The 24,070-nt window shown below is 54.6% G+C and overlaps 8 protein-coding genes across 8 annotated transcripts; 6 read left to right on the top strand and 2 right to left on the bottom strand.

Annotated features, from left to right (window-relative positions):
• Positions 1-1,027: 1,027 nt before the first annotated feature.
• Positions 1,028-1,553, top strand: BDY24DRAFT_139422 (uncharacterized protein). Its single transcript, XM_076636068.1, has one exon. The coding sequence runs from the start codon at positions 1,112-1,114 to the stop codon at positions 1,388-1,390; it is 279 nt and encodes a 92-aa protein (XP_076494316.1). The 5' UTR covers positions 1,028-1,111; the 3' UTR covers positions 1,391-1,553.
• BDY24DRAFT_139444 (putative short-chain dehydrogenase TIC 32, chloroplastic) lies at positions 1,324-3,164 on the bottom strand. The gene is made up of 6 exons (XM_076636070.1): positions 2,738-3,164; positions 2,550-2,615; positions 2,156-2,466; positions 2,013-2,094; positions 1,906-1,940; positions 1,324-1,814 (listed from the first exon to the last, which is right to left on the bottom strand). The coding sequence occupies exons 1-6, from the start codon at positions 3,044-3,046 to the stop codon at positions 1,625-1,627; spliced, it is 993 nt and encodes a 330-aa protein (XP_076494315.1). The 5' UTR covers positions 3,047-3,164; the 3' UTR covers positions 1,324-1,624.
• A 1,057-nt stretch (positions 3,165-4,221) lies between these two features.
• BDY24DRAFT_139427 (uncharacterized protein) lies at positions 4,222-5,774 on the top strand. The gene has a single exon (XM_076636069.1). It carries the CDS (start codon positions 4,366-4,368, stop codon positions 5,362-5,364), a length of 999 nt encoding a protein of 332 aa, XP_076494314.1. The 5' UTR covers positions 4,222-4,365; the 3' UTR covers positions 5,365-5,774.
• Positions 5,237-6,375, bottom strand: TRM112 (RNA methylation protein TRM112). Its single transcript, XM_076642845.1, has 5 exons — positions 6,301-6,375; positions 6,065-6,227; positions 5,897-5,989; positions 5,748-5,825; positions 5,237-5,670 (listed from the first exon to the last, which is right to left on the bottom strand). Exons 1-5 carry the CDS (start codon positions 6,315-6,317, stop codon positions 5,641-5,643), a joined length of 381 nt encoding a protein of 126 aa, XP_076494313.1. The 5' UTR covers positions 6,318-6,375; the 3' UTR covers positions 5,237-5,640.
• A 68-nt stretch (positions 6,376-6,443) lies between these two features.
• FUN30 (DNA-dependent ATPase FUN30) lies at positions 6,444-11,630 on the top strand. Its single transcript, XM_076644033.1, has 16 exons — positions 6,444-6,549; positions 6,672-7,931; positions 8,006-8,392; positions 8,483-8,632; positions 8,712-8,781; positions 8,864-8,948; positions 9,045-9,255; positions 9,363-9,488; positions 9,566-9,574; positions 9,649-9,816; positions 9,900-10,283; positions 10,372-10,416; positions 10,497-10,616; positions 10,696-10,898; positions 10,966-11,047; positions 11,128-11,630. Exons 1-16 carry the CDS (start codon positions 6,538-6,540, stop codon positions 11,557-11,559), a joined length of 3,744 nt encoding a protein of 1,247 aa, XP_076494312.1. The 5' UTR covers positions 6,444-6,537; the 3' UTR covers positions 11,560-11,630.
• A 168-nt stretch (positions 11,631-11,798) lies between these two features.
• On the top strand, positions 11,799-13,510 carry BDY24DRAFT_396764 (uncharacterized protein). Its single transcript, XM_076641490.1, has 8 exons — positions 11,799-12,176; positions 12,352-12,384; positions 12,461-12,670; positions 12,730-12,750; positions 12,829-12,983; positions 13,066-13,073; positions 13,153-13,225; positions 13,311-13,510. The coding sequence occupies exons 1-8, from the start codon at positions 11,917-11,919 to the stop codon at positions 13,382-13,384; spliced, it is 834 nt and encodes a 277-aa protein (XP_076494311.1). The 5' UTR covers positions 11,799-11,916; the 3' UTR covers positions 13,385-13,510.
• A 368-nt stretch (positions 13,511-13,878) lies between these two features.
• BDY24DRAFT_396761 (potassium channel beta subunit family protein) lies at positions 13,879-16,509 on the top strand. The gene is made up of 14 exons (XM_076641489.1): positions 13,879-14,048; positions 14,157-14,211; positions 14,321-14,370; positions 14,539-14,548; positions 14,691-14,715; positions 14,864-14,891; positions 15,011-15,069; positions 15,162-15,274; positions 15,354-15,658; positions 15,732-15,832; positions 15,919-15,969; positions 16,051-16,145; positions 16,234-16,319; positions 16,399-16,509. The coding sequence occupies exons 1-14, from the start codon at positions 14,016-14,018 to the stop codon at positions 16,426-16,428; spliced, it is 1,041 nt and encodes a 346-aa protein (XP_076494310.1). The 5' UTR covers positions 13,879-14,015; the 3' UTR covers positions 16,429-16,509.
• An 801-nt stretch (positions 16,510-17,310) lies between these two features.
• On the top strand, positions 17,311-23,129 carry BDY24DRAFT_139269 (uncharacterized protein). The gene is made up of 24 exons (XM_076636066.1): positions 17,311-17,459; positions 17,525-18,084; positions 18,154-18,290; positions 18,375-18,638; positions 18,719-18,774; positions 18,833-19,027; positions 19,109-19,130; positions 19,194-19,306; positions 19,375-19,464; positions 19,532-19,851; positions 19,921-20,053; positions 20,134-20,389; positions 20,470-20,641; positions 20,721-20,830; positions 20,899-21,019; positions 21,083-21,452; positions 21,538-21,680; positions 21,763-21,841; positions 21,917-21,959; positions 22,032-22,213; positions 22,287-22,304; positions 22,370-22,483; positions 22,552-22,658; positions 22,732-23,129. Exons 1-24 carry the CDS (start codon positions 17,409-17,411, stop codon positions 22,907-22,909), a joined length of 3,834 nt encoding a protein of 1,277 aa, XP_076494309.1. The 5' UTR covers positions 17,311-17,408; the 3' UTR covers positions 22,910-23,129.
• Positions 23,130-24,070: the final 941 nt, after the last annotated feature.

Raw genomic sequence — 24,070 nt, 5'->3', positions numbered from 1 at the left:
CAACAGTTCGGCTCACCGTTCGCGACGTCCCATGCCAACGAACGAAAGGGAGGAGGAAGCATCTCCACCCAAGCGTCCGCTTCGTCCTCTTCCTCTCAACACTCGCAGGATCATCAACTAGGACTCATAGAGGATCCGTCCTGTTGCGCTGGCATCTTTGAGTGAGTCCTATCCATCCCACACCCCGTTCAGTCCCCGACTCAATCCCCGCTCCTCTCCTCCTCCCCTTGGCGAGTGAGCTCTTTTAGCTGACTCTGCCGTTTGGATTTCCATCCTCCCTCCCTCCCTTCCCTCTTTTCTTTTTCTTTTTTCTTTCCGATTCGATTCCTTCCCGAATCAATCGTCGAAAAAAAGTTGCTCGCCTTTCCCAAGCACTTCTACCAATTCGACCTCCACGCCCACGATCGTCACGTCGTCGAGCTTCCCTTCTCCTCCCCTTCCCGTCGGCGCCGGTGGTCCTTCTCCTCCTCAGCAGCAGCAGCAGCAGCAGCAGCACCATCAGGTCAACAACGGGAAACCCTCTTCGTCCTCTTCGAGCACCAACTCAGGATGCTGTCCTCCCAATCAACCTCAACAACCTCAGGCTCAGCCGCAACCCCAGCAACAACAACCCTCCTCCTCCCTCCTCCAACAACCTCAGCCTCTCCAACTCTCCCACCTCACCCAGCAGCAGCAGCAACAGCTTCACCACCTCGCTCAACAACAACAGCAGCAGCAACAACACCTCCGAAACCAACAGCAACAGCACGTCCTCCAGCACCCTCTCCTCCTTCTCGCTCAAACCTCCGTCATGGGAGACGAGGAAGTCTGCTGCGACGTCGAAACGGCTATGAGGGACGGGTGTGCTCCTCTGGCGAACGGAGGGTGGGCGAAGGCGGTGGGAATGCAGCACGGGATGGCAGTGGGAGCGGGAGGAGGAATGCAGCAGTCGATGAGGAGCTGAAACGAGTGGTTGGTGGGTCAAACCACCAAGGCCGACGACGAGCGAGGCGAGTCGGGAGCCGGGAGGAGGGAGCGAGGTGACAGGGGAGAGGGGAGGGAGCAGAGTGAGCGTGGAGGAGAGAAGGGTGGGAGCGGTGGTTGTATCGATCGTCGTGGTTTCCCTTTGTCTATGTTTTGTGTATCTTCGTCTTTGGCTTCGGTCCTTGTCTGTAGTTTTGTTTCGACGTTCGTTCGTCCTTTGTTTGTATGGTTCCGGTTTCCTTTCGCGTTTCGGCTTGGGGTCGAGTTTGGGTTTGGGCGTTTCTTCAATACACATGGAGAGGAGACGCGGGTGTCTTTTTGCAAACCTTTCTCGGGTGAAAGCAAGGATTCGAGGCAGGTTGAGTCTTCAAGGGAGAGAGAGGGGGAGCAGGGAGGGAGAGAGCGGGAGGAGCGACGCGTCGCATGAGACTGAACGCTCGAACGCTCGACTGATTGGCCTTCTACATGCCAAGTGCGGACCCTTATGAACACAGATCTTCTTTCCTCGTTTCTTCCAGCAAAAGATGCGACGAACAAGAGAGCGTCAAAGAGGACTGAACAGACGGCTGCGACGCGTCTCACTTTCTTCCTCTTCCTCTCCTTCACCCTGTTCAAAACCTAACGGATCTCAAATTGATCAAAAAAAGATCTACTGTCTAATCTACGCATCCCACGAAATCAGCCCCTCCTTCCCCAACTTCTCCTCGACAAGCCTCGTGCTCAACTCCCACAGAGCAGCACCCAAAGCAGGATCACTGCACTGAGCCGTCTCTTTGCCTAGGGTCTCGGGGTCGGTAAAGTAGGAGCCGTTCCAGTTGTTCTTGATGATGTCTTCGCTGGTGGCGGCGTAGCTGCGGGATGAAGGGCGAGGGAAAAAAAATCAGCAAAAAAGAGAGAGGGAAGAGGCAGACGCGACGCGACGGAGAAGAGAGATGGACGAACATGGCTGAGTAGGATCCTTGCTCGACGTCTCGGCCCTAGAAAATGCGGAGAGAAGGAGTTCAGCGAGGTTGGAAGGGGGAGGAGGAATAGTGGGGAAGAAGACGAACGGTGAAAAGAGCGAAAGCCTCAGCGACTTTCCCAGTCAAGCCAGGGTAGGCGTCCTTCCACTGAGCCTGCATGTCGGTGTTGCTGCAAGAAAGGAGAGGTCAGTAAAGCATTCGAGAATGCGCTGAGAGTCGAAGGAACTCACACAGCTCCAGGATGAACAGTCAGCGTGTAAACGTTGTCTTTGTTCTTTTTGATCACCTTCTCGAAGATCCCGTATTTGGATCCGAGGATCATCGCAGCCTTGGTTCGTCCGTAGAGCTCGATGGGAGTGAGCTGATCGTTGTTGATCTCCTCGAGGGAACCGAAGTGCATGTTGGAAGGGCAGAAACGGTGCATCTCACTTGCTTCGAAGACGATTCGAGGAGCTGGTGCGCCGGGGGAGCGAGAGGTTTTTCGGAGGAGAGGGTAGAGTTGGTTGATGGCGAGGAAGTGACCGAGCCAGTTGACTCCGAACTGAGTGCAGAGAGGGGAGGTGGGGGTCAGGAAGAGAGAGAGGAGACGAGGGGAATGATTTGGAGACGCGTCGAGGAACTCACGTGGCGATCGATTCCGTCGTTGTCGAGTCCGTACTGGTTGCTGTTGATTCCGGCACTGAGAATGAGCTGCAAAATAAGGCCACCGATCAGTACATTCGATCTTCGAAGTTGACCGACGGAAGAACGACACAGAGGCGAATCGCGACGCACGCCGCACGACCCAAACGAAACAAAAAAAGGGCACTCACAAGATCCAACCTTTCCTCTTTCTTAGCCAGCCCACTGAAAACTTCCTTCACCTCACTCAAAGTTCCCAAATCACACCCAACCCACTCGATCTTCGCCTCAGGAGTCTCCTTCTTGATCTTCGCGATGGCCTCATCTCCCTGCTCCTCCTTCCTGTTGACCATGATGACCTTCGCTCCAGCCTTCGCAAAAGCTCTAGAGACTTCGTATCCAATCCCAAGGGCTCCTCCAGTGACGATGGCGACTCGTCCAGAGAGGGAGGGAGGGACGCAGACCTTGGGTCCGACGAGGGGAGCGAGAACGGATTGCATGTGAGGTTTCGAGGAGCGGGAGTGGTAGTTTGGTGGTCGAAGAGAGCTGTGGCGATGATTGAGTGGTGAGTGGGTGGGTGATGATAGTTTGGGAGCAAGAAGGGAAAGGTGGAGGGAGGGAGCTGAGAGAGGGCTGGATCCTTGGGGTTCCCTCGACGCGTCATTTTCAGCCCTCGTTCGACGCTAAAGAAAACTACATGGAAGAGGCTCGTGAGCTTCACAGGTGGAAATACATGCTAAGCAACCAGCGACCCACAAGAAAACGAGGTATAAGGCAGTGGGGGCGAGAAGACAAGAGGAACACACACGAGGCTGGGCGGATCTCTCGACGCGTCGTCTTGAGAGGTCGTTCTCTCCCTCCTGTACTTCGGTACCAGCAGGATCGCAAGAGCCCCTATTTCCAAGGAGGAATTCATTCCCAAGAGATCGGTCAGATCATAAGGTGAGCTCGCACAATCGCCCTCTCCCTCTCGCTCGACGCGTCGGCTCGAGACGTCTCACGATCTGCCTTCTCCCCTTTTTCTCCAAACCCACACTGGACTGATGCACCAACTAACCGGTTCCTACGAAAGACGAGCTAGCAATTTTTCAACGCGTCGGAAAGCACATCCGCCATCCTCTTTCCTTCTCGTCTCGGAAAACGTCGCGCCGACTCAACCCACGACGCGTCCCCGGTCTCCTTTCTTCTGCTCAGCCTCGAAGCCCAGGAAAGGTGACAGACCAAACGTGGCAAGATTCACTCGAAAACATGGCAAAAGACCAATACATACCGTCTCAGGAGAAACGATTGTTTGAAAGCGACTGTTCCCCTCTCGCTTTCTCTTTCTGCTTCTTCTCCTCCCTGACCACCACTCCCCTCCACCCATGCTCTCCTTCCTCTTCTGCTCTCCCAGCTCCAAAACACTCAAGGAGACGATCGATCCACCTCGTTCTCCAAAGGAGGAAGTCCTCGCGACGCTTCCACGTGGGGAGCAGGAGGAAGGCGAAGAGGAGGAGGCGTCGATTTCCTCCGACCTCCCCTCTGAACTCATTCTCGAGGTGATGAAGTTCGCCTCTCCCTCGACTCTAGCAGCAGCTTCGAGGTGCTCGTTCGATCTCCTCGCTCACAACTCCAAGTTGCTCTATCGAGACGTCGAGCTGGAAACTGAGGGTCAAATCCGAGCGCTCTTTTCGAGAAGAGTGAGTCTGTTTCGCCCCATCCTCTCCTCCCGCTTTTGCCCCTCTCTTCTTGTTCTTCGATCAAACACGAGACTGATCCTCCTCTCCTCTCCTCTCCTCTCCTGATCTTTCGCACGCATCTCGATTCCCGATTCCGTTCCATGCAGGATCGCTACGCCTCCTCCCGTCGCCTGGAACGCTACCTCTCCCTCTCCCAAATCCGGACCATCACAACCACCTCCCTCTCCCCTCTCTCCGCTATCGGACTCTCACTGAGTCGTTCACCAGACTACCTCTCCCTCCGACTCGACTCCATCGCCATCAACTGCCCGACTCCCTACCTTCGACACCCCCTCATCGCTAACATCGTTGGATCACCGATCCTCCCGCTCGTGAACCCGGAAGAGGTGGTGATTCACGCGATTCCGATGAGGAGGAGGAAGGAGACCATGGTGACGAGGAGGGAAGAGATGGCTATGGTGCTGCCGAAGACGCCTCCTTCGTACGGGACGAGCACGACTCCTCCTGCTGCTCAATCAACCCACGGGACTCCCTCCTCCTCCTCCTCCTCGTCCTCCACAGCTACCAGGCCAACTTTAATTCCGCAAGCTCTCCTCGTTCCACCTCAACGGAACCAAACGACTCGGATCCACCTCCTCCAACTCCACGAACGCGTCGAAACCCAACTCTCCTCCTGGGATCGTCTCTCCCAGACCTCCTTCGTCTCCTGCATCGTTACCGACCACCATTCGATCTTGTTTCCGAGAGGAATGTGGAGATTGTCGCTCTGGAGGGAGGTCGGGTTGACGATCGATTTGAGTGGGACGAGGTCGACGCGCGGAGAGGAGGGAGCAGACGAGGGCGAGGGAGGGTTGACCGAAGAAGGAAAGGAGAGGACGCTGGAGGTTTGGAGGAGCGTGAGGAGGAGGATGGAAGGAGATGGGAATCATGGTGGTGGTGGTGGTGGGTGGGCGGGAGGAGGAGGAGGAGGAGGAGGGACGGTGGAAGGAGTGGGAGACCTCGAGGTGTTGGTGAGGACGGAGGAGGAGAGGGACTGGTTGAGGAGAAAGTTTGAGGTTTGGAGTGGGTGGAAGGAGACAAAGGTTTTGGTGGTTGGAGGAGAGGGAGGGAGGGGAGGGACGCGTCGAGGTTTGAGTTGAGTGGAGTCGAGTCGAGGGCGGGTTGGGGTCGCGAGCTGTAGGGATTTGTTGAGTAATGAGAACGATATGAGGATCTGAGATGGATTCGCTGTTCCCTCTTTCCATGCTAGACTGGAAGGAGTTAAAACGAAAAGCAGCGTTGATACAGATCGACTTCCTCTCTCTCTTTCTCTCTCTTGAGACGAGGAGAGGAGAGGCGACCGAGAAAAGCAAGCAAGCAAACGAAGAGACGACCTAATCCTACAACCTCCTGAGACCCTATCCTCCCCGATTCTATTAAGCAGTAATCTCGTGCTCGGCGAGGAGCTGCATCGGACGAGGGAAGAGGGAGAACCAAAAAGATGAGCTTCTCCTTTGCTTCGAACGACAAGCGAACGACTTACCATATTAGGGATCCCGTTTGATATAGGATAGGTGTGGTTGCAGTTGGGGCAGATCATGGCTCCCTCCTCGATGTGGATCTGTGAGGAAAGAAACAAGATTGAGCTCGAGTTGAAAGGAGAGGAGGAGAGGAAGGGAAGTTTGAGCTCACCTCCATGAGAACGTGGTGAAGAGCCTTGAGAACAGCTTCAGGAGGAGCAACGGAAGGATCAGGAGCTTCTTCTGGCAAGGAAGTGTCACCAAGCTGTAGGAGAGAGAGAGCAAGAGGGGGTCAGTCAACAGAGAGAGCCTAGAAAGTGAGGTCGAGAGAGAGACGTACCGTCTTTGCGGTGTCTACGAGAGCTGACCACTCGATTTTAGGCCAGAATCCTTTGAGGAAATCCTCGTTGTACTCGGCTTCTCGGATCTCAATCTCTACGTTGGACAGGAGCAGAGGGAAGTTGTTGGCGTTGCACGACTTGACATGGCAGGCGAGAATGTTGCTGAGAGAACGAGAGGAGACTTCAGCTCTGGTTTTGGGAAGGGAACGAAAGCGATAAGAAAGTTGTTACTCACTGGGTGATGAGTCTCATGATGGTGGAGAAGAGATGGGTGCAAGTGGAAAGATGGAAAAGGAGTTGTTGATGGTTGAGAGAAACAGAGAAGGCTCGCTCTCAAAAATGAAGTCGAGAGGCGAAGGAAGGAGTAACACTTGAGCACTCAACTTCCACCCTCTCCGATCCGACAAATCTTCCCAAAACACCATACCCTCTTCCTCTTCCTGTCTATATATCCGTCTGAGCTTGATTCAAGATGTCTGAACGAGTGAGTTTTCCCTGTCGTTCCTTCGTTAATGACTTCCCCTCGCGTGGCTTCCTTCGACTCGAGCTGACCTCCTTCCCTTCCCTCCTTCCTTCCCTCTCCTCTATTCTCTCTCCCTCTCGCAGGCCGATGCTCTCGCCAAACTCAAGGCTGCTCGAGCGAATCGAGCTGCCCCCAAACCTGTAGAGAAGGCTCCTTCAAAATCTACTTCCACCCTCCTCTCTCACTCGAAACCGTCAACGTCCGCCTCGCGTCCGATTCCAAAGGTCCTCGTCCCAAGCAGCAGCAGTCCCGTAGCGCATACATCCAGACCAGCCAAATCCTCTTCCTCCTCCTCCTCCTCCTCGATAGCCACCACCTCCAAGTACTTCCGTTCAACAGCACCAGCAGCAGCAGCAGACGAGGACGGCGATCCTATCCCTCGCTTCGGAATGAAACCACCACCAACCACCTCCTCCTCCTCCTTCACCACCTTCCGACCTCCTCTACCACCGAGCGGCTCCTCTCGATCTTCCTCGGTAGCAACAGCGACAGGAGACGACCACCAAGCTCCACCACGAAAACGTCCAGACATCAACTCGAGATCCGCCTCACCAGCTTCCTTCGGAGCAGGACTCAGTCGAAACTCGTCCTCAGCAGGTCTCTCCGTTACTGGAATGGGCCTCGAGAGCTCGTCAGCAGCAGTCGTACCTATAGATCTCGATTCGGACAACTCGGGCGACTCCCTCTTCGACGACAAACCCTCCTCCTCCTCCTCCCGCCCTCCTCCTCCTCCTCGAGGCGTCGCCGACTCTCCCATGTCCATCGCCTCCAACTCAGACGTCGAGATGATCTCGCACTCCTCCACGGCCTCGTCTTCAGCCAGGATCGCCAACAACTCAGCTTCCATCACCCGTTTCGCAAACAAGTTTGGAGGTCTCTCCCTCCTCAAAGTCACTCGCGTCCTCACCGAGAACGACTTCGACGCGCTCAAGTCGGAACGAGTCCTCAGGAAGATGGAACAGGACAAGATGGGGACGACTGCTCGCTCAGCTTCCTCCTCGAAACCTCTCGTCGTTCAACCACCGCCGAAGAACAAGTCCTCCCACCAGCCGATCCCGGAGAGTCCTCTCGCTCAGAGTCAGAGTCAGAGGAAAGGAGGAGGAGAGCATTCGGCGATTTACGCGAACAGGAAGAGTCTGGGAGGGGGTGGGGACGCGACACCGAAGTCGGAGAGGAGGCAGCAGAAGAAGGAAAAGACGACGGAGAAGAAGTCGAAGAAGGACGAGTCGGGAAGCGAGGAGGACGACGGGAGCGATGAAAGCGGTGGAGATTATGGGACGGGTGGCAAGAGGGGGATGGCAAAGTGGGAGAGGGATGAAGAGAAGGAGGAGAGGGACGCGCTGGTGAGTCTTCTGTCGAGTTGAGATGGAGGGAGAAGGACGAACGAAGGCTGACCTCGTTGCGCGTCGTTTTCCAGGACTGGTTCAACACCTGTGAACATCAAGCTCTTCTCGACATCACCAGTACGTCTCTCATTCTGCCCTTCCTCTCTCTCTCTCGCAAACTCACCCTTCTCTCCTTCTTTCGTCGTCCCTCCATCGTAGCCTGCTCCGCCCTTCAAGCAACCACCGTCCTCTCCGCTCGACCCTTCGAATCCGTCGACGACCTTCGTTCCAAGTTCCAAAAGAAGCGAGGCATATCTCAAAAGATCTTTGACGACTACATCGAGATCATGCAGGGCTACCACAAGGTCGACGCGGTCCTGAAGGGGTGTGAGCTGGTTGGGGAGGAGTTGGAGAGAGCGATGAGCGTGTTTACGAGTGCGGATGCTAGGAAGGGAGGGAAGGGGAAGGGAAAGGAGGAGGTGGGGGGTGAGGGTAAGGGAGAGGGGACGAAGAAGGAGGAGGTGGGGGAGGGAGGGGAGGAGGAGACGGGAGCGACGAGAGTGGATGAGACGGCGGTGGATTTGGTAGCGGTGGAGCTGAAGGATGTAGAGGCGCTGATGGAGACTGAGGTGGATCCGGAGAGGAAGAAGGCTCTCAGAGGGTACATCAAGAAACAGCCGGAGCTGTTGGCTGAGGGAGTGGTGCTGAAGGACTATCAGGTGAGTTCGTTTCCGAGACGCGTTGAACGTTTCGGTCTCTCGGGAGCTGACACTCGTTCTTCTCCTGCTTTTATTGTAGCTCCTGGGAGTAAACTGGTTGAACCTGCTCTACTCGAGGGGACTGTCATGTATCCTCGCTGACGAGATGGGTTAGTTCAGTCATGATTGCTCGCCCTCGTCCCGTCTCCTCTCCTTTCCCTCTCGCTGACCTCCCCTCTTCTTTCAACGCAGGTCTCGGTAAAACCATCCAAGTCATTTCGTTCCTCGCTCATCTCAGCGAGAAGGGAGAAGTCGGTCCTCATCTCATCATCGTTCCGTTCGTCCCTTCTTTCCTTTCCTCTCCTCTCCTCGTCCCCTTCTCTCTCCCCGAACTTCGACTCTGACCATTCCTCCTTCCCCTTTGCTTAAACAGATCATCAACCCTCGAGAACTGGGCTCGAGAGTTCGAACGCTTCTGCCCCGACATCGAAGTCCAAACCTACTACGGATCTCAGACGGAACGAGCCGAACTTGGGTACCAACTCGTTCGGGACGAGAATGTCGAGGTCGTGTTGACGACGTATACCATCGCTTCGGGGACGAACAAGGACGACAAGAAGTTCTTTAGGAAGATGGGATTCCAGGTGAGTTGAATCGGCTCTCTCTCTTCGCCTTTGGTCGTTGGCGTGGCGGAGGAGGCGGAGGATCGAGACGCGTCGATGCTGACCTTCCTCTCGGTTCGATTTGCTAGACGGCCGTCTTCGACGAAGGTCATCAACTCAAGAACTACCAGTCGGCACGATACAAGTCGCTGATGGCTCTGGACGTCAAGTTCCGACTTCTGTTGACCGGAACGCCATTGCAGAACAACCTTCAGGTTCGTCGAACATATCTCTTCTTCTTCGACGTTTAAAAGACTGACCACCCCTCTCCTATCTTTCTTACGATTTTTAGGAGCTCGTCGTAAGGACTCCACCCTTTACTTATGTCTCGTCGAGAACAAATGCTGATCTCGTCTCGCCGTTCCCTTTCTCCAGTCGGTCCTCAACTTCATCCTCCCCGACTACTTCGAGGACGCCGAAGACGCCCTTCGAGCCATCTTCAAAGTCTCCACCAGCTCCCATGCCAACCTCCTTTCGAAACAACGAGTGTCTCGAGCTCAGAAGATGATGAAACCCTTCGTTCTTCGTCGTCGGAAAGATCAGGTTCGTCGTCTTTCGTCCTCTCCTCCTCCTTTCCTCGCCGTGTCGTCGAACCTGACCTTTCTCTCTCGTATCCTCCCTCCCAGGTCCTTAAAGAACTCCCCAAGAAGACCGTCCGAACCGACTGGTGCTCCCTCACCACCTCCCAAGCCAAGATCTACTCCGACCAAGAAGCCTGGTCAGCCAAAACCCTGCGCTCCCTCGCCCTCGAAGCCGACAAGAACAAGAAGAAGGACAAGTCCAAGAAACGAGGTCGAGACGATCTGGAGATCGACAACGGACCTCAGGTGGCGAAGAAGGTGGGAGACTCTGGGTCGAACGTGTTGATGAACCTGAGGAAGGCGGCGAGTCATCCGCTGTTGTTCAGGACGCACTACACCGACGCGTTGCTGAGGGTGGTGGCGAAAGACATCATGAAAGAGCCGGAGCATATGACGGGGGATTACAATTTGATCATCGAGGATATGGAGGTGAGTTTGAGCTTCGTCTTGGTTCGTTTCTTTCGAACCTCGAGACGCGTCGCTGACTCGGCTTCGCTTCCTTCCTTCCCAATCACAGATCATGAGCGACTCGGAACTTCACGCTCTGTGCAAGACCTACAAGGTTCGCCCCTTCTTCGAATCTGCTTCTCTCTCGGATCGCTTCCAGGCGTCGCTGACCTCGGTTTGTTTCTTCTCCTTCAGTCCACACGGAAACACATCCTCCCTCCCTCCGCCTTCCTCGACTGTGGAAAAGTCGACGCTCTTCGGAAGATCCTCGACGACTGTCTCTCCAGTGGGAAGCGGCTACTTCTTTTCTCGATGGTCAGTCTCTACCTTCTCACTCCCTTTGAACGACGCGTTTCACTTCTCATCTTCGTCTTCTTCCCTCCCTTTCCCTCAGTTCACCCAAATCCTCGACATCCTCAAGACCGTTCTCGATCATCTCGGAGTCAAGTGGGTCATTCTGACGGGAATGACCAAGGTCGACGAACGGCAGTCCCTCGTCGATGAGTTCACCAACGATTCCGAGATCAAGGTCTTCCTTCTTTCGACGTTGGCGGGAGGGATGGGCATCAACTTGACGGCTGCTTCTGTTGTTGTCGTGTGAGTCGCTCTTTGTCAAGCTTCGAAAGTTCGTTCTTCGAGCTGACCGTTTCCCTTCCTCCGTCAGCTACGATATCGGATTCAACCCTCACAACGAGAAACAAGCTGCCGATCGAGCTCATCGACTGGGTCAGACGAAGGAGGTCGAGGTTCGTTCTCTTCCTTCCTTCTCTCTCTTCTTCTCTTCTTCTCGAACTGATCTCTTCTCTGATTCCTTCGTTCTACCCAGATCATCACCCTTCTCAGCAAAGGAACCGTCGACGAAGACATCAACGACCTCGCTCTTTCGAAACTTCGTCTCGACGACGCCGTCGCTGGTCGAACCGGAGCCGCCGAGGACGAGGATCAGGAGACCGAAGGAAAGATGAAGGCTTCTCTCCTCACCACACTCCGGAACAAGCTCGACAAAAAGTCGGCCAACGGGACCTCTGGTGGAGGAGACGTAGTGATGGAAGAGGTCGTGAAGGAGGAGGAGGAGGAGATTCTGGAGAAGGAGGTGAAAAAGGAGGTGAAGGATGAGAAGGAGGAAGAGAAGAAGTTTGTGAAGGAGGAGAAGAAGGCTGCTTCTGCTGGGGCGGGGAAGGGGAAGAAGGGAGAGGTGAAGAAGGGGGAGTCGGAAGAGAGCTCGGAGGAGGAGCCGACGCAGATGGACGTGGTGTAGCCAGCTTGTATTATTTCGTATACTCTTCCTTTCGTTATCTGTTCTCTGATGCTAGAGGTTTCCGCTTTGTCTTTCTGCTCTCATCGCATCGCATTTCTGTTCTCGGTTTGAAGGCGCGTCGAGTCTCCCGCCTCGAATCACTCCTTCACTGTGAAAGCGATTCTCGCACCTAGACCGACAATGGAACTGCCAATGGAACTGCTGCTAGGGAAACATACAGGAGTCCTTACGAGATGCACTTTTCGTCAGTCGGTTCACTAACCTGTTTGGTCGTCAACAACAAGTTCAAAGGAGGCGAGCTCATCTCTCCGAACCCTTCCCTCTCCTCCCGCCAACGACCAGTATCGCTCCCTCAGGATGAGACTCCTCCTTTCCCTCTTCTCTCGCCTCTCCGTCCCGTCCTCTTCCTCTTCCCATACGGTCTCGAAAAGAGCTCTCAGCAGCGCACCCAGCTCCATCGCATCGACTCGCAGCGCCTTCCTCTCCGCTCCCGACCTTCCTCCCGGCCTCGTCCTCACCCATGCGAAAACAGCCCTCGCAGCCCAGCAGCGAGCAGAGGTCGCCATCTTCTGGTTCATGGAAGGATTCTGTCCATCTGAGATCGCGTTGGGTTTGAGGTGAGTTATTCTTCCAGTGGAAAGGGGACGACAGAGGGGAGGGAGGGAGGGAAGCGATGAGCTCGACTCTCCTTCGTCTTTCGCTTCCTTCCTTCTCTCCTGCTGCATCGATCGAGCCACAGTTACTCTCGAAGAGCTTCGATAAGGCTAATCTACTGCTCATTCAATCCTACAGACCCGAAAAGCCATACAGCATCTCTACGATCAGGTCAGCTCCTTCTTCTGTTTGCTCGGCAGCTCACCCCGCTTCCCTCTTCTCGCCCTTCCTTCTTCTGTTTTCACAGGCTCTACATCGTCAGACATGCTCGGGATTCGAGCCTCTTCCGATCAATTATCGAATTCGATCCTACAGACTCAGCAACCTCGCCACTTCGAGCCAAGGTCCAGTTCAATCGGCTTCGACTGTTCGACGAGGGAAGATACGCTCTTCTCCCCATCTGCGAGCTCTTGTTCCAGAAGGATGTGAAGCTGAAGGATATCGCGAAAAGGATAAGGTGCGTGCTATGAGTGTCTCACGATCGATCTCGCTGACAGGACTCTTCCCTTTCGACAGAGTCCGTCTCGACACCATCAAGTGGGGTGCACGTCGCCTCTCTTCCTTCGTCTTGCCTTCAGCTGACCTTGGCCTTCTCGTTACTGAATGAGCGTACAGGGTCTTCCTTCTTACTCTGGCTCTCCTGGATACCAGCATGAGGTCGCTAGTTGAGACTCAGCTCCAGCTTGTCCTCGGATCCGGCAAGAAGAGTCGTTTCACCCAGTGCTCAACCTTCGAAGAGGGTTGCGAGGTGATGAAGGTGATTCAGCATCGTGAGTTCCCGTCCGATGCCTTTTGGTTATCGGTCAAAGACTGGACTTTCAGTGGAGCTGACTTCGTTCTCCGTTCAAACAGGACCCCGAGTGAGCTCACGACGCGTTGCTTCTGTTCTCGTTTTCGTTTCCCACTCACCGACCTCCTCGCCTCTTCTCCCTCTCTCAGTTCATGGCGGTTTTCACTGAGGAAAGTGTCGAGAAGTACGAGCATGGTATCGCCATCGGTGGAAGGATAAATCGTGCGTCTTTCTTCTCACCTCGTCTTGACGGCAACCTTTCTTCGAGTTGACCACTGTCCCTGCTCTTGCTGTCATTTCCTCTCAGGGATTCGGTTCAGAGGGAAAGTTGGCTCGCAGAAGCGCACTCAGCCTGAGGAGTCTTTCGACTACAGTACATGAGAGGAGTGGAAGACGACGACGAGACGCGTCGCCATTTGCATCGATCACAGACGAGGTGGATGGAGGTGGAAACTGCTTGAACCTGCGACCACCAAACGATAATCATATGACTCCAGTGTTTCCACAGTCTGCTGATTATAGAAGACGCGCCAAAGGAACTGGAAAATCAGAAAGCAGCCGACGCATCAACTTCGGCCAGCCGTGAGAACCTCGACGTCGAGATGACTTGCTTATTTCGTTGATCTTGCAAAGAGTCGAAGCAAGAGAGAAGCTTGGTGAAGCACCGAGTCAAATTTGACCTTCTGCCGCGTGCATGAACGACTTCGCGAGGGCTGAAGAGCTCACCTTTCCTCCCCTCTCCCTCTGCTCTCGTTCTTTTGGCTAAAAGTTCAGGCTGGCCTCAGATTTTCTCAAAACTCTTGTGAATACAACGAACCAAGAACTCCAAGCAAATCTTCGCAAGGAATCGTTAGCGCTCGTGTGGCTCGGTTCGACCCAAAGAAGGCCGAGCTCCGACGACGGAACTCGACCTCCACCTTGCCTCTTTTTCATTCCATCTCGCCCGTTTTACTCCCTTCCTTCCAACACCCACCCCACCCAATCCTTCTACCTCTTCTACGCTCTTTCAAAAATGGCTCCAACTGTTGAATTCGACCCCAAGGATGTTCGTACAAGCTCGCTCTCTCCCTCCGTCTCGTTTCTTCAGCCCACTACACCTCCCTCCGATCTCGCTCCGTGCTGAACCCTCTGCCGCTCCGTTCTGTCTCTACAGATGGAGTTCGTCAACCTCGGTCGATCTGGACTTCGAGTCAGCAAGTTCTCTCTCGGTGAGTACCTCCGCATCAGGACAACGACGAAGGCGAACGGTCAAAGGAAGGAGTTGAACGTCACTCGATCCCAGAACTTGACTCGTCTCTCTTATAATTGTACATGCAGGCGGGTGGTTGACCCTTGGTGGGACGCAAAAGGGAGATATTGTTAAGGACGTGAGTCCATGAGTTTCTAGCTGGCTGTTTCAGGAGCAGAGATGCGTTGGAGAGGGAGGCTCAGGGAGGGAAGGAAGGCGAGCTCGAGGAGATGATCTCTCGCCTGCTCTCGTGCGCTGGCCAAGTTTCACTGACTCCTAACCTTTGTTGGATCTTTGAACACCACAGATCATGAAGAGTGAGTAGGATCGTCTTTTCTCTAGTGTCTCGATATCTCTCGATGCTCCTGAGGTTGAAAGGAAAGACGACCGGAGGGCTGACCGGACCCCTTCGCCGACCTCCACCTTTTCTTTCTTTGCTTTGCTTACGGTTTCATCTAGTCGCCTACGAGGCTGGTATCAACACGTAGGTCCCCCTATACATTTCCCTTCCCGACATCTCACCACCTTGCTTCCATCTTCCTCGCGTTTCGAGCTCAATTCGAGCTCACCTCCTCCCGACCGAACAACTGACATGTTTCCTTGCCCTCTTCGTTTTCTTCTTGCCTTTGCAGCTTCGATCTCGCCGAAGGTTACGCAGATGTGTGTTCTCGTTCCCTCGTCCCTTTGAACGCCTCACCTCTGGAGGCGAGAGCTTTTTCCTCACATCCCGATCCTTTCTGACCGCCCCCTCTCCTTTGTTTTTCCTCTTTCTTTCGCAGGGAAACTGCGAGATCGAGGCAGGTCGAGTCATTAAAGAGCTTGGTTGGAGGAGATCCGAGTGAGTACTGCCGTTCTTGCTCCCTACGGCCCCTACGCGCTAAAAAAAACGCAAACCCTCTTTCTCAACGCGGTCCCTTTTTCTCCTCCCAGCATCGTCCTCACCACCAAGATCTTCTTCGGAGTGGGACGAAAGGGACCCAACGATCGTGGCCTGTCCAGAAAGCATCTCATCGAAGGCATCAACGAGTCTCTCGAGCGACTTGGTGAGCAACGAAGCGAAGCGTTCTGTCAATCTCCCCGTCGCGTCGTTCTTATCTCGTCCACCTTTCTTCTTTTTCGCAGACACTCCCTACGTCGACGTCATCTTCGCTCATCGACACGATGCCACCGTTCCTATGGAGGAGATCGTCCGAGCCTTCACTCAGATCATCAACGACGGAAAGGCCTTCTACTGGGGAACGAGTGAATGGAGTGCGCAACAACTTCAAGAAGCTCACCACGTCGCCGACAAGTACAACCTCATCGCTCCCATCGTCGAGCAGCCCCAATACAGCATGCTTCATCGGGAGAGATTCGAGGTCGAGTACGCTCCCATCTTCAAGTCTTACGGGACTGGAACCACCATCTGGAGTCCTCTCGCTTCTGGCGTAAGTCCGTCAACGATTGTTCGACGCGTCTCGCTCTCCTTCCTGACGCTTTCACCCCCCTCTCCTGTTCCAGATGCTCACCGGAAAGTACAACGACGGAGTTCCCGAGGACTCTCGATACGCTACCAACAAGGAGTTCTTCAAGGATACTGTCGCTAAGCTCAAGACTCCCGAGTGAGTCCTTCGTTCGGCTATCCCTCGTTCTTCTTCACTTCGTTCTGACCGAAAACCGTTCGACCTCTTCTTCTCTCCTTTCTCAGGGGCCAGGCCAAGATCGAGAAAGTGAAGGCGCTCACCAAGGTTGCTGAGTCGTCCGTCCTCCCCTCTGTCTCTCCTCGAAAGCTCGTCCTCCTCAACCTGAATCCTTCCCTCCCATCGTTTTCGTCCTACAGCCTCGACGGTACCATGACCCACCTCGCCCTCGCCTGGGCTGCTAAGAACCCCAACGTCTCGACTGTCATCCTCGGAGCTTCCAAGCCTGAGCAGGGTACGTCGCTCTCTCTCTCTCTCTTCCTCTTCCCTCCGTCGTTTCTTTCGTGTGAGGGCTCACCGCTTCTTTCTCATCTCCCTTGCAGTCACCGATAACCTCAAGGCTCTCAAGCTCATCCCCAAGCTCACTCCTGAGATCATGGCTGAGATCGAGAAGATCCTGGACAACACTGTGAGTCGGTTGAACGAAACGACTGTGCGAGGGAAGACGCGTCTGACTTTGTCGATCTTTCCTCTTTTTTTCCCTTCAGCCCGAGAAGCCCAGCACTTGGGGAAGATAGATTCGAGACGATCTTTCTAGTCTCTAGTTGTAACTCTTTGCCTCGTGAAATGTTAATGACCAGCGTTTTCGACGCTCTCTTCCAAGGTCGAGCGGGTCAGGGCTGAACTCGAAGATGTCGCTTCAATTTGGGAACGAAGCTTTTCAAGGTCAGGCCCACGCCCAAGACGAGTGCTGAGTTTTTATAGGGGACCGCCTTCGAGCAAATCTTCTTCTAGGTGAGCGTCTGACGTGCGTGAATATAGGCAGCGAAGGGAGATCGAGGTTTCCCCTCGCTCGCTCGAGCTCGTTCCTCCTCCTCCTCCTCCTCTTCCCTCCCAACGACCAGCACCCACGCGAACAAGAGATCAAGGGTCTCTCCCATCCCCTCCCCTCCCCTCTTTCTCTTTCTCTTTCGTCTACTCTATACCTCTCGACTCTTCGGATAATCGCCAACCAGCAAGAGGGCCTTTCTCTCCGACCAACCGCCTGAGAGGATCCAAGCTCGCTCCCTCCCCTCTCCGATGGCCATCCTCCCTTCCTTCAAACGCAGACCTTCCACGACTTCTTCGGTCCAAGCAGATTTCGAAGCTACTTCTCCTTCTCTCAGATCTTCTTCTCGAGGAGGAGGAGAGGCAGGATCCAGTCCAGGAGGAGGAGGAGTAGGAGGAGGGAGGAGGGAAGGAGGAGGAGCGACCGCCGTGGTGATGGCGACGTTTATCCTTCTCAAAGACAAGGTGAGCTCGAATGTATCACCGGAGGACTGCGGGTGTAGTTCCGCTTCACCTAGGGTGGTCGCACTCTTTCTGGGAGGTCACGGAAGGGTAGAAAGGAACGAACAGAGGAGAACAAGGAGCGAGAGCTGACCTCGTCCGTCTTCCTTCCTTCCCTCGTCGTCTCTCTCAGCTTCCTACGAAACCCAAGATTCCGCCAACTTCACCTCGTACGGATTCAAGGATAGCTCGAGGTATTCAAACCTTCGTCAAACTTTCGGAATCCAACATGTCGGACGTGGTGGAGCCTTTAGTTTCTCAACTGAGAGAGCTCATCAAGGTCAGCTCGACTCTCTTTCCCTTCCCTCGACTTTCGCTAAACCTTTTCCCTTCGCACGGATTCAGACCTCTGAATATCAACTCGAAGACCACGCTCTAACTCTCACTCTCCAAACTCAACTTCTCATCCTCGACATCCTCTCAGCCGTCCTGCCCAAACCTCCAGCCCATCCCTCGGATCCTGAACCCTTCCCGACCACCCTCCCACTCGAAGAACCCTCCCTCAGCTTACTCCTCGAAGCCCTCCCCATCATCATCTCAACCACCTCCTTAACCGCCTTCTCGTCGATCTTGAACGGAGGATTCCCCAGGAACTCGGAGGACTCAGGGAGAGGATCCCTCGCTGGACGGTCGACGTCCAACAACACGATCAACTCGAAGAAACAACAGCAGCAGCACATCGGAAGACATCAGAACTCGTCCTCGAGATCAGGTCCTTTCTCGCCAACCTCGTCGTCGAACAGTCTACCTCAGGATGGTCAGGGAGGCTCGATACGGAACGGAGAGGCTGGGTCGAGCGAACAGCAGAGGTCGTCGAACTTCAACTCGGTTGCCGTCGCTCCCGCGTTCGAGGCTTTGGTTAGGGCTCGAGCAGCTGAGCTGATGAGGGCCATCTCGTTCTTCCGGTATGTGGCTCCTTCACTGTCCCCTCGTCGTGGTCGAGATCAAGCTGACCGTCTCCTTCTGCCCTCCAGATGGGACGTCGTCTGGTCGAGCATCCGAGGGAAGCTCCAGAGTCTCGCTTCAGAATCCCTCGACGACACTGGACTCTCCGAGACGTGTATAGAAGCTTGCTTCATCGATCGACCTCGTCTAGTACAAGTTCTTAGCGGTCAGTTGTCCCTCGTCTGTCTTCCTCGCCCTCGAGGTCGAAACTGAACCCTTTCTTCTTTTCTCCTCCTCGTTCATTCGACAGAACTCTCCCCCGTCTTCATCCACCTCCCTCGAACAGCTCAAAGCTCCGTCTCCGACTCTCTCTACCGAGCCATCTGGTCATGGATCCGATACTCTCCAGCGGACTTCGTCCAACTGTACAGAACAGGTCAACGACTGGAAGGAGATCCCTCGTCGCTCTTCGACGTTTGCTTCAACGTGATCGGAGACACAGACAAGAAGGCTCATACGTTCTGGCCAGTCATGACGATGCTTTTAGCTCTGTGTCCGGACCTGATCGTCAAGGGTGAGTTGTTCTTCTATTGCTGCTACCGGCGAGAGGACGAAGAGGCTGACCAGACGCGTCTCCCTTTCATTCTCCCTCAGTCCTCGAGGCGAATCCTCAGAAGCAGACGAGCGTTACGAGCTCGATGGGAAAAAAGGTCAGCATATATGACTTCCGCGTCCGCCATACCATGCTCACCCTCTCTCTCCGCGCAGATCAACTTCATCGAATCCATCCACTCCGCCTTCTACTCGACCAAACTCTCTAACTCTGCGAAACGAGCTTGCCTTGACCTCGTCGAACTGGCCTCCCTTCTTCCAAGTGACATCGAACATGCCGGCCTTCTCATGTGGGTATCGGACTTTGCTGGAGACCTTCAGGACCAGCTTTTGAACGGGAAGGAAACGCCGGTGAGTCTGGCTTTTCCGTTCGACGCGTCTTTATTTTCTGCGACTCGAGCCGACCCGTTTTGGACTCGCGTTCTTTTTCAGGATGCTGACTTGGTCTCTAATGGTGAGTGTCCAATCCCCGGTCCTCTACGCTGAAAGAAGGAGCTGACTTGCTGTTTCGTCGCAGGTCTCGAGCACTTCTATCGACGAGACCCTGATTCTCTCTCGAGGACTCTTCCCAAACTCAACACGCCGTTCGAAAGGATCTGTCTCGCTCGAGCTTGCACGAGTCTCTCTTCGGTTCGTTTCTCTGCCTTCAATCCCAGCCTTGAGACCACGTACTGACCACTCCCCTTCGTCCGTCACAGACTGCTCCAATCTCGTCGCCGCCGTTCAGCCTCGACCTCATCAGCTCCGTCGGAAACCTCCTCGCCGACTACGTGATCAGTCTCAAGAGCGTGAGTCTCCTCTGCCGCCTCTACCTTATCGTCCCTCGAGGCTGATAAGCGTCTCTTTCACGCATAGACCTCTCGAACCATTGCCGACTCCGCCACCACGACCGGATCCCTTCGAGAGCTTCGGCAGCCCGACGTAGACCTCATCCTCTCCATCCTCCAACTCTACTCCGCCGACATCCGTTTCCTCGTCTCCTTCAAGAATACAGACAAGGTCGCCATCCTCCTCAACCTTCTCTCGAGCATGCTCTGCGAACCAGCACCGGAGGTCGTTCGCTCCGCGGCCTCAGCCGCGTTCAAGTCGATCTACCGCCAAGCTGGGAGGATGGTCGAAGGAGGACAGAGCCTGGAACTGTCGCAAGAGGTTTACGAGTATCTTGGGAGCACGTCGTGAGTAGATATCCCCTACGGTTACAGTTGCTCTTCGACCACGGACTGACGAACATTCGACGTCTTCAGATGGAGGTCCGTCGGAAACGCTGCTCACCAGGTCCTGAACCTCGGGATCGACGACGCGTCGAGCAGAGAAGATATGGAGATCCTTTCGGACACTTTCTCGCTCGCTTGTGGCTTTGCAGCTACGTATCTTCAGGTGAGTTCCTCTCAGCCCTCCGTTTCTTCCCCTCCTCGAACTGATTATCTCCCGCTCTTCCCTCTTGTCTTTCATCGCAGGCTCACGCTTCTTCGACGACGATCCGAGAAGGACTCGCCATGCACGAAGTCGCTCTCACCCTGACCATCCTTTCGCCAGAGGAGGAGGTCGTCGCCGTCGCCGTCGCAGCGTTCAAGAGGAGGCACTCGGAACTCACCCACGTCGTCGTCTCGATTCTGGGATCGACGATCTCGGACAGCTCGCCTGGGTTGGAGTTACTAGATGCTCAGAAGGGTTGGAAGGAGGATATGGAAGCTCTCTTCCCCACTGGACAAGGTCAGTTTCATTTTTAAACGAAGTTGGACGAGGAGGGACAGAGGAGGACGATACGTGCTGACCTCCCTTCCTTTGCTCAGTCGACTCTCGTCTCACCTTCGCAGCGATGAACAAGGTCCTTTCTTCCCGACCTGCCGCCAGTCGAGCTCATGCTTTCGCCTTCAAGCTGCTGTTCGAGAAATGGGAGAGGACCCTGATCTCGATTCGAGCTGGAGCGACATCGACGGACTCGAGGGAGTTTGTCGAGTGGAGGTTCGTCTTCCCTTCTCCCTTCTTCGGTTGCCAGTCTCTCGTTCGGATAGCTAATCACCTGTTGCTTTCTATTTCTCAGTCATCTCGGATCGGTCCTCTGCATTCTCGGTCAAAGCTGCCTCACCCTCGTCGAACTTCGAGACGGTCCTTCACGTCCGGATCTTCTAACGGTTGAGCTTCTCGAGGAATGTGAGTGTCTTCCGCTTGTTTCCTTCTACGAAAACAGATGCTGATCCGGCTCTGTATTGATTTCAAAGTCGTCCAAGGACTCTGCGACTGCCTCGTTCAGAAGGAGCTCACTCTTCGTTCCTCGGTCGAGGCAGAGCTCTCTCAACTTGGGCCTGGTCTCCTCGAGATGCTATTGCACAGTCTCCTGAAGTGAGTTCATCTTCTTGGTACTTCCACTTCACTCAACCTATCTGACCGAGCTTCTCTTCGCAGAACGAGTCGAGACATCTTCCGACGCCTCCCAACGCCCACCCTTCAAGATCTCGGAACCTCCTTCGTCTCGCACGCCCTCAACATCCTCATCGCCACCGTCCCATCTCTCACCACCCCCATCTCCTCCGATCCTGGACCTCTCCTCGCAAACCTCACCCAGAGACTGGATCGAAACCTCGCTACCCTCGCAGGGATCCCCAGCGAGTCAACAACCGTGGAGGGAGTGACCACCGTCGTCTCGTCCCTCCAACGAGCTTGCCAGCTCTGCGAGATCATCATCTCGAAGCGGGATCTGTTCGATTGGTCGGCTCTTCCAGTCTTGAGGAATGAGCTGCTGGATAGGCTCTCGAACTGGACGACTTGGAACCTTGTGAGTTTCAGTTCCGACTCTTTCGACGCGTCTCGGTTTTCTTTCCTGATGCCCTTTCTCTCCCTCCTCCTTCGTTTTCCAACAGACCATCAACCCGAGGCTTCTCCCGACCGCATTTGTCGAGCTGGACTACTCTTGCATCTCGACTGCTGCTACTCTCGCCGAGGGATTGAAGCTTCAAGCTGGGTATCGAGTGGGAGGGTCGAGGAAGAGGTTGTTTGAAAGTTGGTGCGTGGTCCCTTCTTTCCCTCCGTCTTGCTCCTTCAGCTTCCCCATGGCTGACGCCAATCTCGTTTCAACATTTCCACAGGTTCTCGCTTCTTCATCATCATCTGCTGCAAGCTCTGAGATCGAAACCCCTCGCTCTGACGACTCGGGAATCGTCTTTGGTGAGCTTTCCCTTCCACCCTGATCCGTCTTCTTTCTTGAAAGCTTGCCTGACCAACCTTCACTTTCTCGAACAGTCGAGAAACCTACCCGACTTCCCAACAGCTGTCGGAATCACTCGTGAGTCCCGAGGCATCTTTTCATCGAGCCAATGTTCGCTCACGCTTCCTCCTCTTTCTCGGATCGAAACAGTCTCGAACCTCCTCAGCCACAACGGGGATGTCGCCTTCGATCGATGTATCGCCATGACCTACTCCCTGGATCTCGCAGTTCGAGCAGTCTACATCAAGGTCGTCGGGGAGGCAACCAGGAAACTCGTCGTGAAAGAGAAACGGAATCGGTTCGAGATCGATGACAGGCATCCTCTTCTCGAGGTAAGTTTCTCCCACGTGGAACTCTACATGTAAGACCAAAATGCTGATCTGACACCCAACTTTGGTCTACTAGATCCTCGTCGAGCCAGGAGTGAGTGCTTTCCTCTGGAGTCAAGATTTCCTCCGATTCCGTTGGCTGATCGTTCTTTCCTGCAGATGCTCCTCCTACCCATCCTCACCGACATCTACTCCCGAGTCGACCACGATACCGTATCGGATCTCGTTTTGCGGAGGTTCGAGAGACAGGATGCTGGATTCGATCTTCTGAAGGTGCGTTGATTTTCCCTCGACACCGACTCCCCTCCTCGAGCCTGACCTCTCCTCCCTCTTCCCCCCAGGCTCTCGTCGAGATAGAGATCAGCCAGACCACCCAGGAGGCTGAGATCTTCCGAGGAACCACCCTATGCACCAAGGTGTACTCTCAATTCGCTCGTCGACATGCTCGGTGAGTCTCACTTCGATCCTTGATCGAGGTCAAGACGTCGACTGACGCGGTCGTCTTCGTCTCTTCTCTCCAGCAACTACCTTCGAAACCTCCTTCGACCCTTCGTTCAGGCCATCATCGACGACAATCCAGCCTACGGATCTGGCTCTACCGCCCGGAACGACGCTCCTCAGAACTCGCTGGCTATCGAGAGCTTGGCTCAGACGTTGCTGGATCGTTTGTGCTCGAGTCTTTCTCGTGTTCCTCAGTGAGTCACGAAGCTCTTTCGAGACGCTTCTCTTTCACTCCGCTGATCGCTCTTCCCCTCATCCTTCCTTCCCAGCCAACTTCGAGCCGCGTGTCGAATCCTCGGAGAGACCGTCGCCGAAAGGTTCCCTGGGATGAGTCGCCGTGCCGTCGGATCTTTCGTCATCCTCAGGATCGTCTCTCCTTCCATTGTCTCCCCAGCTTGGATGCAGCTTGACCTCGACGGACTCAACCCTTCCGGTCGACGAGCTCTCGTCGACGTCTCGAAACTCGTCACCAACCTCGCCAACGACGTCGTGCTCGGCCAGAAGGAGTCGCACATGGGAGAGTTCCAGGCTTTCAGGTCTCCTGCGAACATTCAGGCGATGGAACGGTTTTTGGACGGTCTTCAGGTAAGTGCCATAGCTTTCGAAAGAGAGAACGAACGCGTCGCCTAACTTGCCTTCTCTTTTTGACAGATTCCCGACCCCTCCCCTTCGCCTCTCGCCCCTTCAGTCTTGTCAACTCCAGATGAAGATGACGCCGACGAGCTCTTCCTTCGTTTCATGCTCAAGGAACATGCTTCCACGGTCGACGACTACCTCGGAAGCCATCCTCGTCGAGAAGAGGTCCGGAAACTCTTCGCTCCCTCTACGCCATCTGGATCGGAAACCGCCATCGACTTGATGACGAGAACCCGAGCTCGGAAGCTTCACTCAGAGGGCTTTGATGATGTTTTCAGAGAAGTGTCCAGTCAGGTCAGTTTGTTTTCCTCGAGGAAGAGAAAGAGAAGAGACGAACCCGAAGCTGACCGTTTTCGACCGTTCGACACGCAGGGAAAATCGGTCTACTGCCTCGATTGTGGCCGTCTAGAGTCCGTTGATCTCGAACGTTTGATGCGATACGCTCTCGATGTGAGTTACATCCCAGTTTATCGCTTTCTCGACCTCCCATCTCACTCTTTTCTCTCTCCCCTCTCCAGATCCTCCAAAACGCGTCCGCCGGTTGGAGCGTCGTTTTCGACTGCACAGGAATTATCAGCTTGGAAGCTCTCTCCGTTCCGTGGATACTCGAAGCTTTGAAGCTGCTCGAGACGCTGAAGACGCTTTGGGAGGGAGGATCGAGCCGATGCAGGAAGATCATCGTGTACGGTGCCAACTCTTTAACTCTCGTTCTCTACCAACGAG

Source organism: Mrakia frigida (genome assembly GCF_051309035.1).
Source record: "Mrakia frigida strain ATCC 22029 unplaced genomic scaffold BDY24scaffold_27, whole genome shotgun sequence".
NCBI classification, from domain to species: Eukaryota; Fungi; Basidiomycota; class Tremellomycetes; order Cystofilobasidiales; family Mrakiaceae; genus Mrakia; species Mrakia frigida.
Note: the sequence above shows the minus strand (reverse complement) of the source record. Positions and strands in the feature narration are given on the sequence as shown.